The 12,215-nt window shown below is 48.3% G+C and overlaps 1 protein-coding gene across 13 annotated transcripts in view; it reads right to left on the bottom strand.

Moving 5' to 3' along the window:
- The window catches only part of dlg1 (MAGUK family member discs large 1), a 540,041-nt gene that overhangs the window by 437,726 nt on the left and 90,100 nt on the right, over positions 1–12,215 (bottom strand). For all 13 annotated transcript variants that reach the window (XM_077658735.1, XM_077658726.1, XM_077658727.1 and 10 more), the window contains one exon: positions 6,162–6,281. In XM_077658735.1, the coding sequence (XP_077514861.1) occupies positions 6,162–6,281 (120 nt within the window). The remainder of the gene's footprint in view (positions 1–6,161; positions 6,282–12,215) is intronic.

The following is a 12,215-nucleotide window of genomic DNA, read 5'->3' as shown; positions in this document are numbered from 1 at the left end:
ACATAATAATGCCGTAAATACGACAAAATGTTTTGCCCTGTTGTAACGAGAAATTTTTGTGTAGTATGAGGGTATTTTGCTGTAGTACTAGTAAATATTTTTCTGCAGTTGTGCCGCTACGACAATAGACAGCGCAATGCTACAGAAAATTCTGTTGTTAGAACAAGTTAAAGGCCCAAGATGGTACGAAAAAAATTTAATTTAACAACAGAAAATTTTCTTTTATGTTTTCCGCAATAGGGAATTACTTTTTCTGCGAACGCATTTAGCGCATGCCGCAACATGCCGGCATGCGCGAGAAGCCTGTCAGATTCGGAGGAACGCCTGACCGATTGAGCACCCTGACGTGGGAGATCTGTCCGCTCACCACATTATACACGTTTATCGTGGTGTTTTAAAAACGACATCAGCTTCGAAATAGCGTTCATACTGCATCATGCTCTTCTTAAACAGACTTGCTAACTATTAACGGAACGGCCGCCTTTGTGGGTGCAATGTGAATTAAGAAAATTACTTTGGAAAGCTTTGTTTGCATGCATTTCTATCGACCGCGTTTCCGCCCAGTACCCCCCCCCCCCCCTATCTCCGGCAGTAACTGTGCGGCACGCACATGCTATGAGGTGTTTTAAAAATACAACGGCTCTGAAATGACGCTCCATACTTTCACATTCGTTTCGGGGATGTACTCAGTTTTAGTTAACGAAGGGACAACATCATAGGCGCACTCTGAAATCAGAAAACTAGTTTGAACACTTGTGTTTCCATGCGCTCCTACAGGCCATACACAAGCTGTTAACCCCGCCCGGCGACATCAGCGCCAAAGCATCTTGCTTACCTCACAGGTCGGCGTTGGTGCATACCTTCGCGCCAATACCCGCTCACTTCAAAAATAAAACAGTAACCTATTAGGCCAACAAACAGGATTTCAGTGGCCACTGAACCACGTATTTCTTCGATTTTTTTGGTCTTACCTACGTGAAATCTCTGCCCCCCCCCCCCCCCCCCCCCTCCCCTTAAATAATAATCAGCACCTCGCTCTCGGTCATGTCGCTACACTGATCCGGCACAGTCACAGCGTTCCAATCCGCTGTTGTGCTAAATAATATGTCGCTAAATCTATTGCAAAAACACGCACACTTTTCCGCAACGCAAAAAAGTGCAAAGCGCAAAACACCGGGTTATTCGACCCCAGCAAAGAAATGAAACGCTTCAGCAGTTCCGAGTGGAGTTCGAAAGCAGAAACAACCTGAAACGCGATACTGAAACCTCAATTGCACGGCGGGACGTGCAAAGGAATAAATGGGTGAATTTATTTCACTCAATGCCTATTCCACAGCAGATTCGTGTTTCACCATGGTTTACGCAATTTCGTGAGCCGCTTTAAAATCGGAACTGCCCGTTCAAACGGTAACGAGTCTGGTTCCATCAAAAAAAAATTATACCTTTTTATTTGCACGACAATCTTATGACACGTTTGAGGTCATAAGATAGCGGCCGAATAAATGTCCTCAGAGAGACTGCATCCTCCCAAATTAAACAATCTTGAAATGAATTTCTTATCAACAACACATGTAAATTCCGGCACAATGAACTTGCCGCATGCGTCCGGAATCGGCACGTTTCCCTGATGTGGCCAAAAATTCTTTGCTAGAAACATCGGGCGAAGCGAAAAGGCGCCATAAGATAGGGTGGGACCCATCTTACTTTTCAGGCGGAGGAAGGCGGCATAGCTGGAATTTATGCGCCATAGTCTGGAAGGCGAATTTTAGAACGGCCCGCTCGCTTTCGGCCGTAAACCCGGAACCCCCCGCCGCCCACCCCTTTCTCGCTCCTCATCCCCACATACACACGACATCCCATTTTTAAAAAAAATGCTTTTTGTCCAGCACGCTCTTCTTTACGCTCCCCGTGTGGTTGCTCCTCTCCATTGTAGCCGTCTATGACTGTAATTATCGCAGCTTAAGAAGTAAGATTCAGACTTCCGCTCCAAATGGGAGGCAGCGGCCAAGGGCACCCTACAGCGGATTCTACAGCAGCGCCAGCCCACGGCGCATTCGCGCAAACCCCGTCCTGAGCCTCCGCTGAGCACCGAGACGCGGCGCTCCTCGTCCACTGAGTTCATGTGGGCTCCCCAACTCGGTTTCTCCGCGAAAGGACCCCTCGCCCTTCTCCGCCAGTGCTCCATTGCATTCTCAATTATATCTACTTACAGCATAATGATTCCTTGTTGCCTCTTCACGAATCCTTCGAAATCTGCGTAATTAGCAAGTATCCTCAACGTTTTCAAAATTTGTAATTATCTTTGAATAGTAAAGTGCACACCTTTTAATTGCCGAAAAGTACTACTGTTTGTTTTCTACTTTTACGTGCTAAATATTTTGCAACGTAGGCTGCAGAAGTAAAGCGCGTGCATTTTAATTCCCTAAATCAAGCAATACATGCCATAAACGTCTCCGACGTAGAGTGATCAAGCTTTTCTTTAAATTATGCTATTTCAACCTGTTTTTTTTTTTTTCAGTTTCGCTCCGATACATTCTTCGCTGTTTTGAAAGCACAACGCACGTTTGAGGCAACTACCTGTTTTCCCCGAACAGCCAGAAAGCTGCTTAGAAACCTTGTGGCCATGCAAAGGCCATGCCATACAGCGACGCCACCGGTCGGGTCCCGTGCGGCTTGAAATGCGGTCTGTCTCGCCGCAGTTCTCCCAGATGGCGCCAGGCAGCTCACGCGCGCAGGGTCCCAATGCTCGCGAAGCACGGCCCGAGTGCTCTATTGAAACCAATCGAAAATGAAGATTGGTCTCGAGGAAATGAAACGCGCAGTAACTCTCTCACTTCTGAGCGGCACCTCAATCGCTCCGTGAGAGAAGAGAGGAAGGTGGGACTGAAAGAAGGAAAGTGATCAACGGCCGAGTCAGACAACGGTGGAGCAAAAGAGAGAGAGAAAACGACGGAAAAAGCAATTACGGCGATTCACCGACGCCTCGACCAATACCCTGAGGAACACAAACACCTCCTCTCTCTCATTATGCTCACTTCCCAGCTCTGAGCATCTCCCCGCAATGCTACGAAAACAGCACCCACGGAATAATCATTCAAAGGAGACAGTTACGGCCGCTGCGTGTAAGCGCACGTCGGAGGCCCGGCGCACACTTGCGCGGGCTATCAGGCTACCACCTCAAACAAATAGGGAGGGCAGCCCTCAAACGAAATTTGTCCGCGGCGGCGTGCGAATACAACAAACGCGCGGCACATAATACACTGCAAGCAACACGAAACAGAGGGCTGGCATGCTTTGCTCGACTTTTACGCATGAAAAGTATTGCACGTGACCAGCTCGCAGTTAACAAGGAACTCATGCTCCGAAAAGACAAGTGAAACCCAAATTAAGACTCGGCGAGAACCAAGCTTTGCTTCTCTTTGACCTCACAAGCCATCTCCGAAGTTCGTTAAATACTACCGAGAGGGCCACACTCCATTAGCCGTGGAATTAAGAGTCCTGGGATGTGTCGCTCCCACGCTCTCCAAACGAATGTGGAGGTTAACCCCCCCCCCCCCCCCCCCCCCCCCCCCCCAACAGGTGAATCATTTATTCAAAGAGTGGTGGGCTCGGGCTGGGGCGCCGACAAGAGATTGAACTCGAACCGCTTGGTGTTGATCCGGGGACCTGTTTCCGTACCTCTTGTGGTTTCCATTTTCGACAGAGGAAAACGGCTCCTGATTCAAACTTTGGAACCAAACGCTGGTACTGCAGCGATGAGGACGTTCTGGAAGTGCTTAAAACAATTAGGCCCTTCTCCATTAAAGTAGTAGTGAGGATTGTTTTTCGGTGCCAGAATTATAATAGTGGTACATACATTTGCAAACTGGAATTCATACATTGGTATTAAAGTAATTCTCATGTTTCAGATACGGCTACCTTATTCGCACTATCTGACGCAAATAATTTTTTTGCGAGGAGTAACTGCGGTCTATTCTGCCGCTTTGTCACTGTTTATAGTCACAATTAGTGCGACAGCGTACTCCCTGCTGTCATACGTTTTCACACTGGCCAGGTCGCCGCTAGCACGCCATCTCGTTTCCCTTCCTTTATGTTTTTCTTTCCTGTCGTACTCATTTCTTTACCAGGATGGAAATTTCCAGTGCTTTCGAAGTTTCTGAATCCCTTTTCCGGTTACAGTAATGAAAAAAAAAAAAGAAAAACGAAAAAACCGAATGGGATCCTCAATCTTCGCTAAATGCGCGCCATGATGCATTCGCTCCACAGGGCGAATCAGTGGAGGCTCACTGTTTATTTATTTATTTATTTATTTATTTATTTATTTATTTATTTATTGCAGAAAAAACGTGAACTTAAAATGAGCTGATGTATCTAACTCCTTATCGGTTCACTGTCTGAATAGAGAGATTTAAGGTTGCGCGATCCGCTACACTGACACCCGCCTGCTCCCGCCCAGTGGCAGGCGTGCGCCCTTCGGGGCTATCTGCGCATGCGCGCATAAGTCTCCAAAGTAGCGGCGGCGCATCGCGCCACGCTTAATCTCTCTAATGAGGGCGCAAACCAAGCTTGCATCCGACTGACAGCATTTATATATCAACGTGCGTCAGGAGAAATAACTTTGCGGGAAGAGCTCTTTCGGAGAGAAGAGATTTCGTTTGAAGGAACAAAAAAAAAAGAATTTCTAAACCGATTCCCCCAACCAGAACGCGCGCATCAGCCTCCAATCTCGAGGGTAAATTTGAATTTTTACAGAAAACTCGAGACTTCAGTGCGAAAAACAACTGCCGTTCAAGACGCGTGTGCGCGCTGAATGCTTCCGTCAGCAGACCGAGTTCACCTCGCTTGCATTAATTAATCAAAGTCGCTGGCGGTGCAGAACAACCGGAGAGCGAGCCTCGAATTCTTTTAACTTAAGCAAGCATCCCTCTTTCTCGCGACCGACCCTGGCGTCACTTCTTGCGCAGCTATAACTGAAAGAAAGGTGCTCTCCGCACAATGCCTGTGCGAAGAGAAAAGACTCCGCTGCCGCGTGCAATCTGTTAAGCCTGCGTCAGACGCAACTGCGCGAAATGTTTGTGATTAAACAGCGCTCAACGACTGAGGTTCTCAGCTTCATTCGTCTAAACGATCTGGTGAAACACTTCAAAAGGCCAACTGATGGGATACTGCCAGCTGCAGTACATATACAGCAAGTTCTGCCTCGTTTTTTTAACAACTTGTTACTTTTTCTACTTTTCTCCCGTATAAACCGCACAATACCCGTAATGCCGCCTTCTTCGATAGAGAAGAAGACATACCACCTCCTTCCTCCTGCAAGAGCTGACGGGAATGGGCTTCCTTCGGAAGGAAACAAAAATGCGCCGTTATTCCTTTTTCACACTTTTCGGCGTCTACTTTGCCTCCCAACTCCCGCCACCGGATGTGACGCATATTGCACGCATTTGGCGCACCGAAAACAAGGCAAGGTTTAGCGCGATACTAGAAAAACTTTAAAGCGTTCAGGAGATCGCAGAGCACTTAGAAGCCGTACCGCGTCGATAAGTCAGCGAGTCGAAACTTGTTGCTGTTGCCGCAACGACGAAATGCGCGCCTACGAACTGCAGGACCCCCATTGCGACTACTGACCCCCCCCCCCCCCCCACCACACACACACACACGTTTTTTAAACGCCATGGTCCCCTTATGAGTGGAATGCGATAGCATTAAATTTCACATTTTTCGCAGCTTCCGTGTCAACTTCTCTGTGTTTTTGCGACTATTTGTTTTGTAATTGTCGACTCATCAGTCACCATATTCGGACCGTTAGCTGCAGTAGCAGGTATCAGCTGTGCTGTGACAGTGTCGACATTTGCGTATATCACCCGCTGGGCAGGTTGTGATGACGTGACGAGGTCGGGTGACCTCTCTCGACCAATCGTTGCAGATTGTGACGGTGTCCCAGGGTCACGGGACCTCTCCCCGACAATCAGGATGACCCATCATGGTACGTTATGATGACCTCACAAGGTCACATGACATTTCCGACCAATCGTCGAGTTTCGCGATATCGGAAAACTTTGCAGCCGTGCAAAAGCCTCCGTACGCTCCGTCCTAAGAAAACGCGATCGAGTCGGAAGCTGAAAGGGGGGGAAAAAAAGGGACAGTTGTGTTGGGGCGCTCACCTTCCTGGGCGATTCGACGGCGCTGGAAGAGTAGTGGTCGACACTGGTGCCCAGACCGTCCACGTCCTTGAGCCGGGACGACGTCGGCGGAAGGTCGACTTCTTCTGGGTACCGGTACTTCTGCGATGGACCAAAAAAGAAACAGGGTCCGCTCACTACTGGCTCACAGGTGGACAAAAAAACCAACAGAAATTCGTACGAGAAGCGCAAAAAAAGAAACAGATGCAGAAAGCGGAAGAAAAACTAAAATAGAAGGTGGGATCAGTAATTGGCGGCGTTGAGACTATGGTAGAAGCTCGGGCTTGTTGGTTCTGACCTAAAACCATCGTTGTAGTGCAACACACGACAAGGACACAGACCGACACACACGCGGCGGTGTGTGTCCTTGTCGTGTGCTGCCCTACAACGATGGTTTTAGTTAAGACTAAACTTGCGAGTCTGAACCTAGAACGCGCCGGTGGGCTCCAATGCACGTATTAGACTAATACGGCACACATTTTGTAGCAGTAGAGAGATATCACGAAAAGATCAACCGCAATGGCAAACAGCAATGGTTACGACAATCAGCAAAATGTCACGGGTTCAAAGCAGGATGTGGCAGGCGCATTTCAACGGAAACGAGACGGTAATAAAGAATTATCATGCACTGAGACATAAGTGCACGTTAAATGGCCCAAGGCGTCGACATGAGTTAGAAAGTATCCACAGCGCGCCGTGCCTTACAGCCGCTCTCACAGCTTTGGCATGCAAAAATCTATTATTATTAGGATGCATTCAGACAAGGACGGAAATCGAGGCGCTATGCTGTTTTGTAGCGATAGCTACATTACGGTAGCATATCGAGCCTTCAGCATGGTTGGTCACGTGGTGCGGAGCAGCTGCCGGAGGCGCGGCGCCGTGGCTGATCACGTGGTTGGTCATGTGGTTGGTCACGTGACCAAGTTCCACTCGGCCAGCTGTAGCCATCGCGTCACTCCAGGTTTAACCAGAGCTAAACCGCCGCCAATTTTTTTTCTGTTTTCAATTAAGCTTTTATATGTGATGGGAAAATGTGCCGACACAAACGAAAAAAACCATAGTTTTGCAAGGAACGCTGTAGTTATCTTGCGGAAAAGTCGCATATGGGACGCAAAACGTCGCTTTTGCGATTTTTTCCAAATTGCTAGTTTGGATCGAGCTAAGCAGAACAAAACAAAAAATCTTGTAGAAGCTGAATAACATTTCTGTAATTATAAGAAGAGTTTTTCTTTGAAGCAATGCAAGAAACCTTTTTCGGCACTTGATATTTCGCAACAAGAAAATCGCAGATTTTGCTCGGTTATGCGATACAAAAAGGCGGCACTTCTTCAAGACAGTGATGAGACAATGTGCAATAATAACATCACGCTAAAACGCTGCCTCCGTATTCCGCGATCCTTTCTATTACCGTCAAGAAAAATTCGGACTTCTAAACGGGTAATTTAAATTCATTTCCAACTGCCCGTTGAAATGACCCAAGGTTCAAAAATTGCAAAAAAAAAAACGGCCAACACTGGTTCTCATTTTTTTTTAAACACGCAAACATCGTCGATTTTCTTGATAATTTCCTTGAGACAGCTTTAGTATCTGATAATTCTAGAGCAACAATGAAGAGTTGCGTTATTTTGTTTCAAACAATAAAATTAAATGCATGATGGAAACTACACAGGGTGATCAAAACTAAGCTGTACATATTTCTTAAATATAGGCGCTGAACAGCATGTTAAATCCACCTGTGCACATTACTTATACGGTCACGGGGACACAAAATGAGATAACTGTCACCGTCAGGCATCGAATTAACCGCAGAAAGAAGGCATGCTTATATTGGAAACTAAGAGACAGTTGTATTCCTATACAATTCCATTTGGTAAAATTATGCTAGCGCGACTGTTTTCTGAAATACTCGCGTCCAAATATTCAGCTCGATCCGTACAAGTGCACAGGCAAGATGGTCACGATCGGCGCGATCACGAACGTCGCACTCTCACAGTCGAAGTGCACGGAATAATATCGTGACAGAAGACAGGCGCAGAGAGGGTTTTCAGCGCGAACATTATTATTATTATAGATTCTTGATTAATAAAATAACGATGTAAGGAAAAGGTGTTTCTAGCCGCTGCATCTACCATCAAAACCTGAAGCAAGTGAGCAGCAGCTGGCGGGGATGAAAGGCCGGGAGAAAACAGAGAAGAAGAAAGAAAAAGGGGAGCGATAGGAAGAAAGGATAGATGAACATACCGCGGATTTTTTTATTTCTTTTTGTTTTCACATTCGTGCTTTTAAAAAACACTTATTCAAAACGAAAGCAGTAAACTACAACGATGAGGTCCTGCTTCGCTACAGGGCGCATGCGCAAATTAAGAAAACGTTACACCAGGCATTTTCTGAAGATAAAGTGTTTGAATTTAACGTAAATAGCAGCTGAGGCGAGTATACACTTCAGGTGAAAGTGAATAGTGTAAAAGTGCGCCTTTTTCTTCTGGGCACAAAATATCAAATTCATAAGCCAGTTTCAGGCAAGCTGTGCATAAGTCGATCTGCGAATTTTCTGACTACAAAATGGAAACGCTAACGAGAATAACTTTTTCAGCGGTGCAAACCTTCGCGTGTCATTGATACCTTGAAATGTAAAGGATTTGGGCCACCAAACGCTCGTGAAACTGAAGAAATTCTGTTACAAACGCCACAAACCTTCTGGTGATGCATGATCTTTTTTTTCGTCTCTCTCTTTGTGCTTGAAAGGCGCCGTTTGCAAGCTGCTACCTCAAATTACCGTGTTATACTTTGAGAACGCGATTCAGCTACAGGAGCGATCCTTCGTTCGGACAGTACCGGTCAAAATATGCCCGAACAACGCTAGAGAAGAAAGTTTGAGAACAAGATGTACAAGATGCAAGCTGCCTCACCACCTGTTCCATTTACTGCATTAATTTTTGGCTTTTCTTGAGCAAGCAACGGGGCAAACAAACCCACTGCCGATCCGAGACGCTTCCACCAACACCTGTTATTCCACCGCCGACGTGTTGCTACTATCGAAGCGCCCAGTATTATGCTCATCTACGTAGTGACTGCGATAACAGAGCAAATTTTCCTATGTCACACGCGCGACTCTCTTGCACTCTCCCTCTCCTCCTCCTTCTCTCTTCTCTATATACCTTCTCAATCCCCTCGGCAAACTCGAACACAGCGTTCATATCCGGCTCAAAACTGCTGCTGCCTTAGCCAGCAGGTATAAGCCGCGCATCCCCCCCCCCCCCCTTCCCCTTAGTCCCTTCTCAATCCCTCGCTATAAAAGGCCTAGCACGCAAAGTGTGCACTGCATACACACAAGCGCACGCATAAGACTCGGCGGCAGAGACGGTGCCCTCCCTTCCAGAGCAGCAGCAGCAGCATGGTAAGCTAAGAGCACGCCGCGTCGGAGAAGAGAGAGGTCCCCGATGATAAACATGTCGGGACAACGCGGGAGGCCCGCCAAATCCCCCGAGATGGATCAGCCCGGCGCGCTGCCTTCGCCTGATGACCCAAGGAGATGGCAGGCACGGCACACCGACGGCGGCAGGGTGGGACGGAAAAGAGAGTGCTACACACAAGGGCGCGGACGAGCTCGCACGCGCACCGATGGTGGCGTGCGAGCCGCCTCCTCCTCTCTTCTTCGCCGTGCGTCGGGATCGGAGGAGTGCCTCGCTCAGCGGTAAAAGGTCTTGCCTACGTGGGAGGAAAAAGCCCCGAGCGACGCGCGGACGGTCATCCCACGGGTGACCGACGGGCACGGCAGGACGGCCCGTGCATAGCCAGCGGCGAGCCTCCCTTCACTGCCTTTTACGTCGAGGATAACGCGCAGAAAAGCCGCCCTGCGTCGACGGGGGAGCCGCTGACCCGCGTCTGTTCCCTTCAGCGGGTCAGCGGTGATGGCAGGATGTTTGCCTCCCAATGGGCCTCCGCGCTGCCACGATGCGCGTGAGGGCGAGGGCGCTCGGGTCAGCGACGCGCTTCGCTCTCTCGCAATCACGCTCAAACCCAGCCCTGAATGAGCGCCGAATAAGCGAAGCGCAAGCATAACAATAACAACAATAAATAAATAAAATCACGGGGCGAAATAACGAAAAAGCAAAAGCTCAGCGCCGCTATAGTTGCTTCAAACAACAAAGCTGCTCCTAGATGCAAAATGCACGTGTCTTCAAAAGTTCCAGGATCAACGCGAAAAAAAAAAGCCTTTACTAATACGAATTTTACAGCAACCCATACGAACTGAATAAAGCCGCTCCGAATATCGCTCTGGAACCTAATTTCAATCGTGGTGCTCAATAACGCGTAGAGGATAATTTGTCGCCCAAAATGCGCAAATCATACATACTATCCACTATAAGCATGACAGCCCGACTGAGGTACAATAGTCAGCTTTAAGCTCATGGCCTATAATTCCTTCCACCCAGTGAGGCATGTCTGAGAGCACTCGACATTACACCGAACATCCATATAAGTGCCGTTACTGCCAATGCCAAACATATGATGCCTAAACTGTTCCGTTTAGTTTAAAAGTTTTGACAAATTAAACCGATTGCGTTTAGGGGCTATAAACACAACTAGAAAGCTTGCGTAATCACACAAAACATAAAGACGCACGCCTTCTGTCATACCCACTTAAATTTTTTACTGCAACGTAACAGCCAGGAACACTTCGTAACTGCAACGTACAAGCGCAAGATCCTTTGGAGGATCACGTTATGAAGAAGGGAGAGGCCTTCTGATTATCCCATGCGTCGATGAACGCCAGAACAAGGATGTAACAGAACCGATTAAGAGGGTGCAGATCCAAGTCACCTCGGAGGTAATTACAAAAACCATTCGGCGCCAACTGCCGGACACGAATCTCTGTGGTCGCCTGTATGAACTCGGACGGATCACACGACTCCGTAATCTCAAAAAGTTTCGGTACGCCGCAAGCAAATATAGTTTTAGGCGCGGTTCGCGGTGAACAATGCGTCAAGGTCCACAAGCGCTGTACTTCGACTCATTAACAGCCTCGAACGCTAATGAAGATCGGCCCATAAAAAAAGAAAATGCGCTTTTGACGCTACGCCAGACCATGCATGCCGTCACGGCAAGATCTCAGACTTCCCACCTGTCGAACAACGGTTACGGCTAGCAGTTTCCTCGTCAGTACTGTCGATATTTCGACCTCCAGAAACGTTCATTTCGGTGCTCGATTCTGAAGCTAAGCTTCCGACATTCTCTAGACTTAAGCCTGTTTGTGCATAATTTTTCATCTACTACGAAAGCTTGCTCCCTACTTCTCTACCTCAGTGCAGGGCCCAACCGACCAGAGTATACTGAGGCGACAATGCATCAGAAGAAATCCACGTGACAGCCAGGTGTCCGCTGCATACTAGGAGACATCGCAACCGATTACTGCGTTTCGTCTTCAAATGCCGGCGCGTTTAAACACGAGACGGACAAGGGCGGGACAAACGAAAGTATTGGAACACAACCGATGGCGGAGACAAGCGGGGCTTGAACGGCTTCGCACGTTGCTCCTGCACGGTAAGCGGCAGCAGCTTCTTGGCCGTTCTTTTCGCGCATCGAAAGAACCCGGTTCGCGCCTCTCATCTGCAGCGCACGTCGGAGACACGCGACAGCACACCGGCCGGACTGGTCTGCTGCTCTGCCCCACGTTTGACGTGTCTGACATGTGAGGTACGACGTGGGGGGTATGACGTGTGACATGCATCCTATAACATTTCATGCGGCCGGTGTCCTCAATCACGTGCCGGCGCGACATCGCGGCCGCCGGCAACTGCTGCTCTACAGAGGCGACACGAGTGGCACGCCGCAGCTGTGCAGGCAGAATTGAAGAACGAGAGAATAACTTTTGCTCTATTCGACTCTACTATGCAGGGCCGGCCAGCCGTGCGTTTTGATTGCCATAACTGACGAAGGAACAGGAAGAAACTAACAAAAACGGGACAGAGACGAGTCAAGTGAAACGCTACTCCCGAACAAACGTGGCGGTTGAAAAGGGTCCAACAAGTGGGC

The sequence above is a fragment of the Amblyomma americanum genome, chromosome 3 (assembly GCF_052857255.1).
Source record: "Amblyomma americanum isolate KBUSLIRL-KWMA chromosome 3, ASM5285725v1, whole genome shotgun sequence".
In the NCBI taxonomy this organism is placed as follows: Eukaryota; Metazoa; Arthropoda; class Arachnida; order Ixodida; family Ixodidae; genus Amblyomma; species Amblyomma americanum.
The sequence above is the reverse complement of the archived record's forward strand: the minus strand, read 5'-3'. Positions and strand labels throughout refer to the sequence as shown.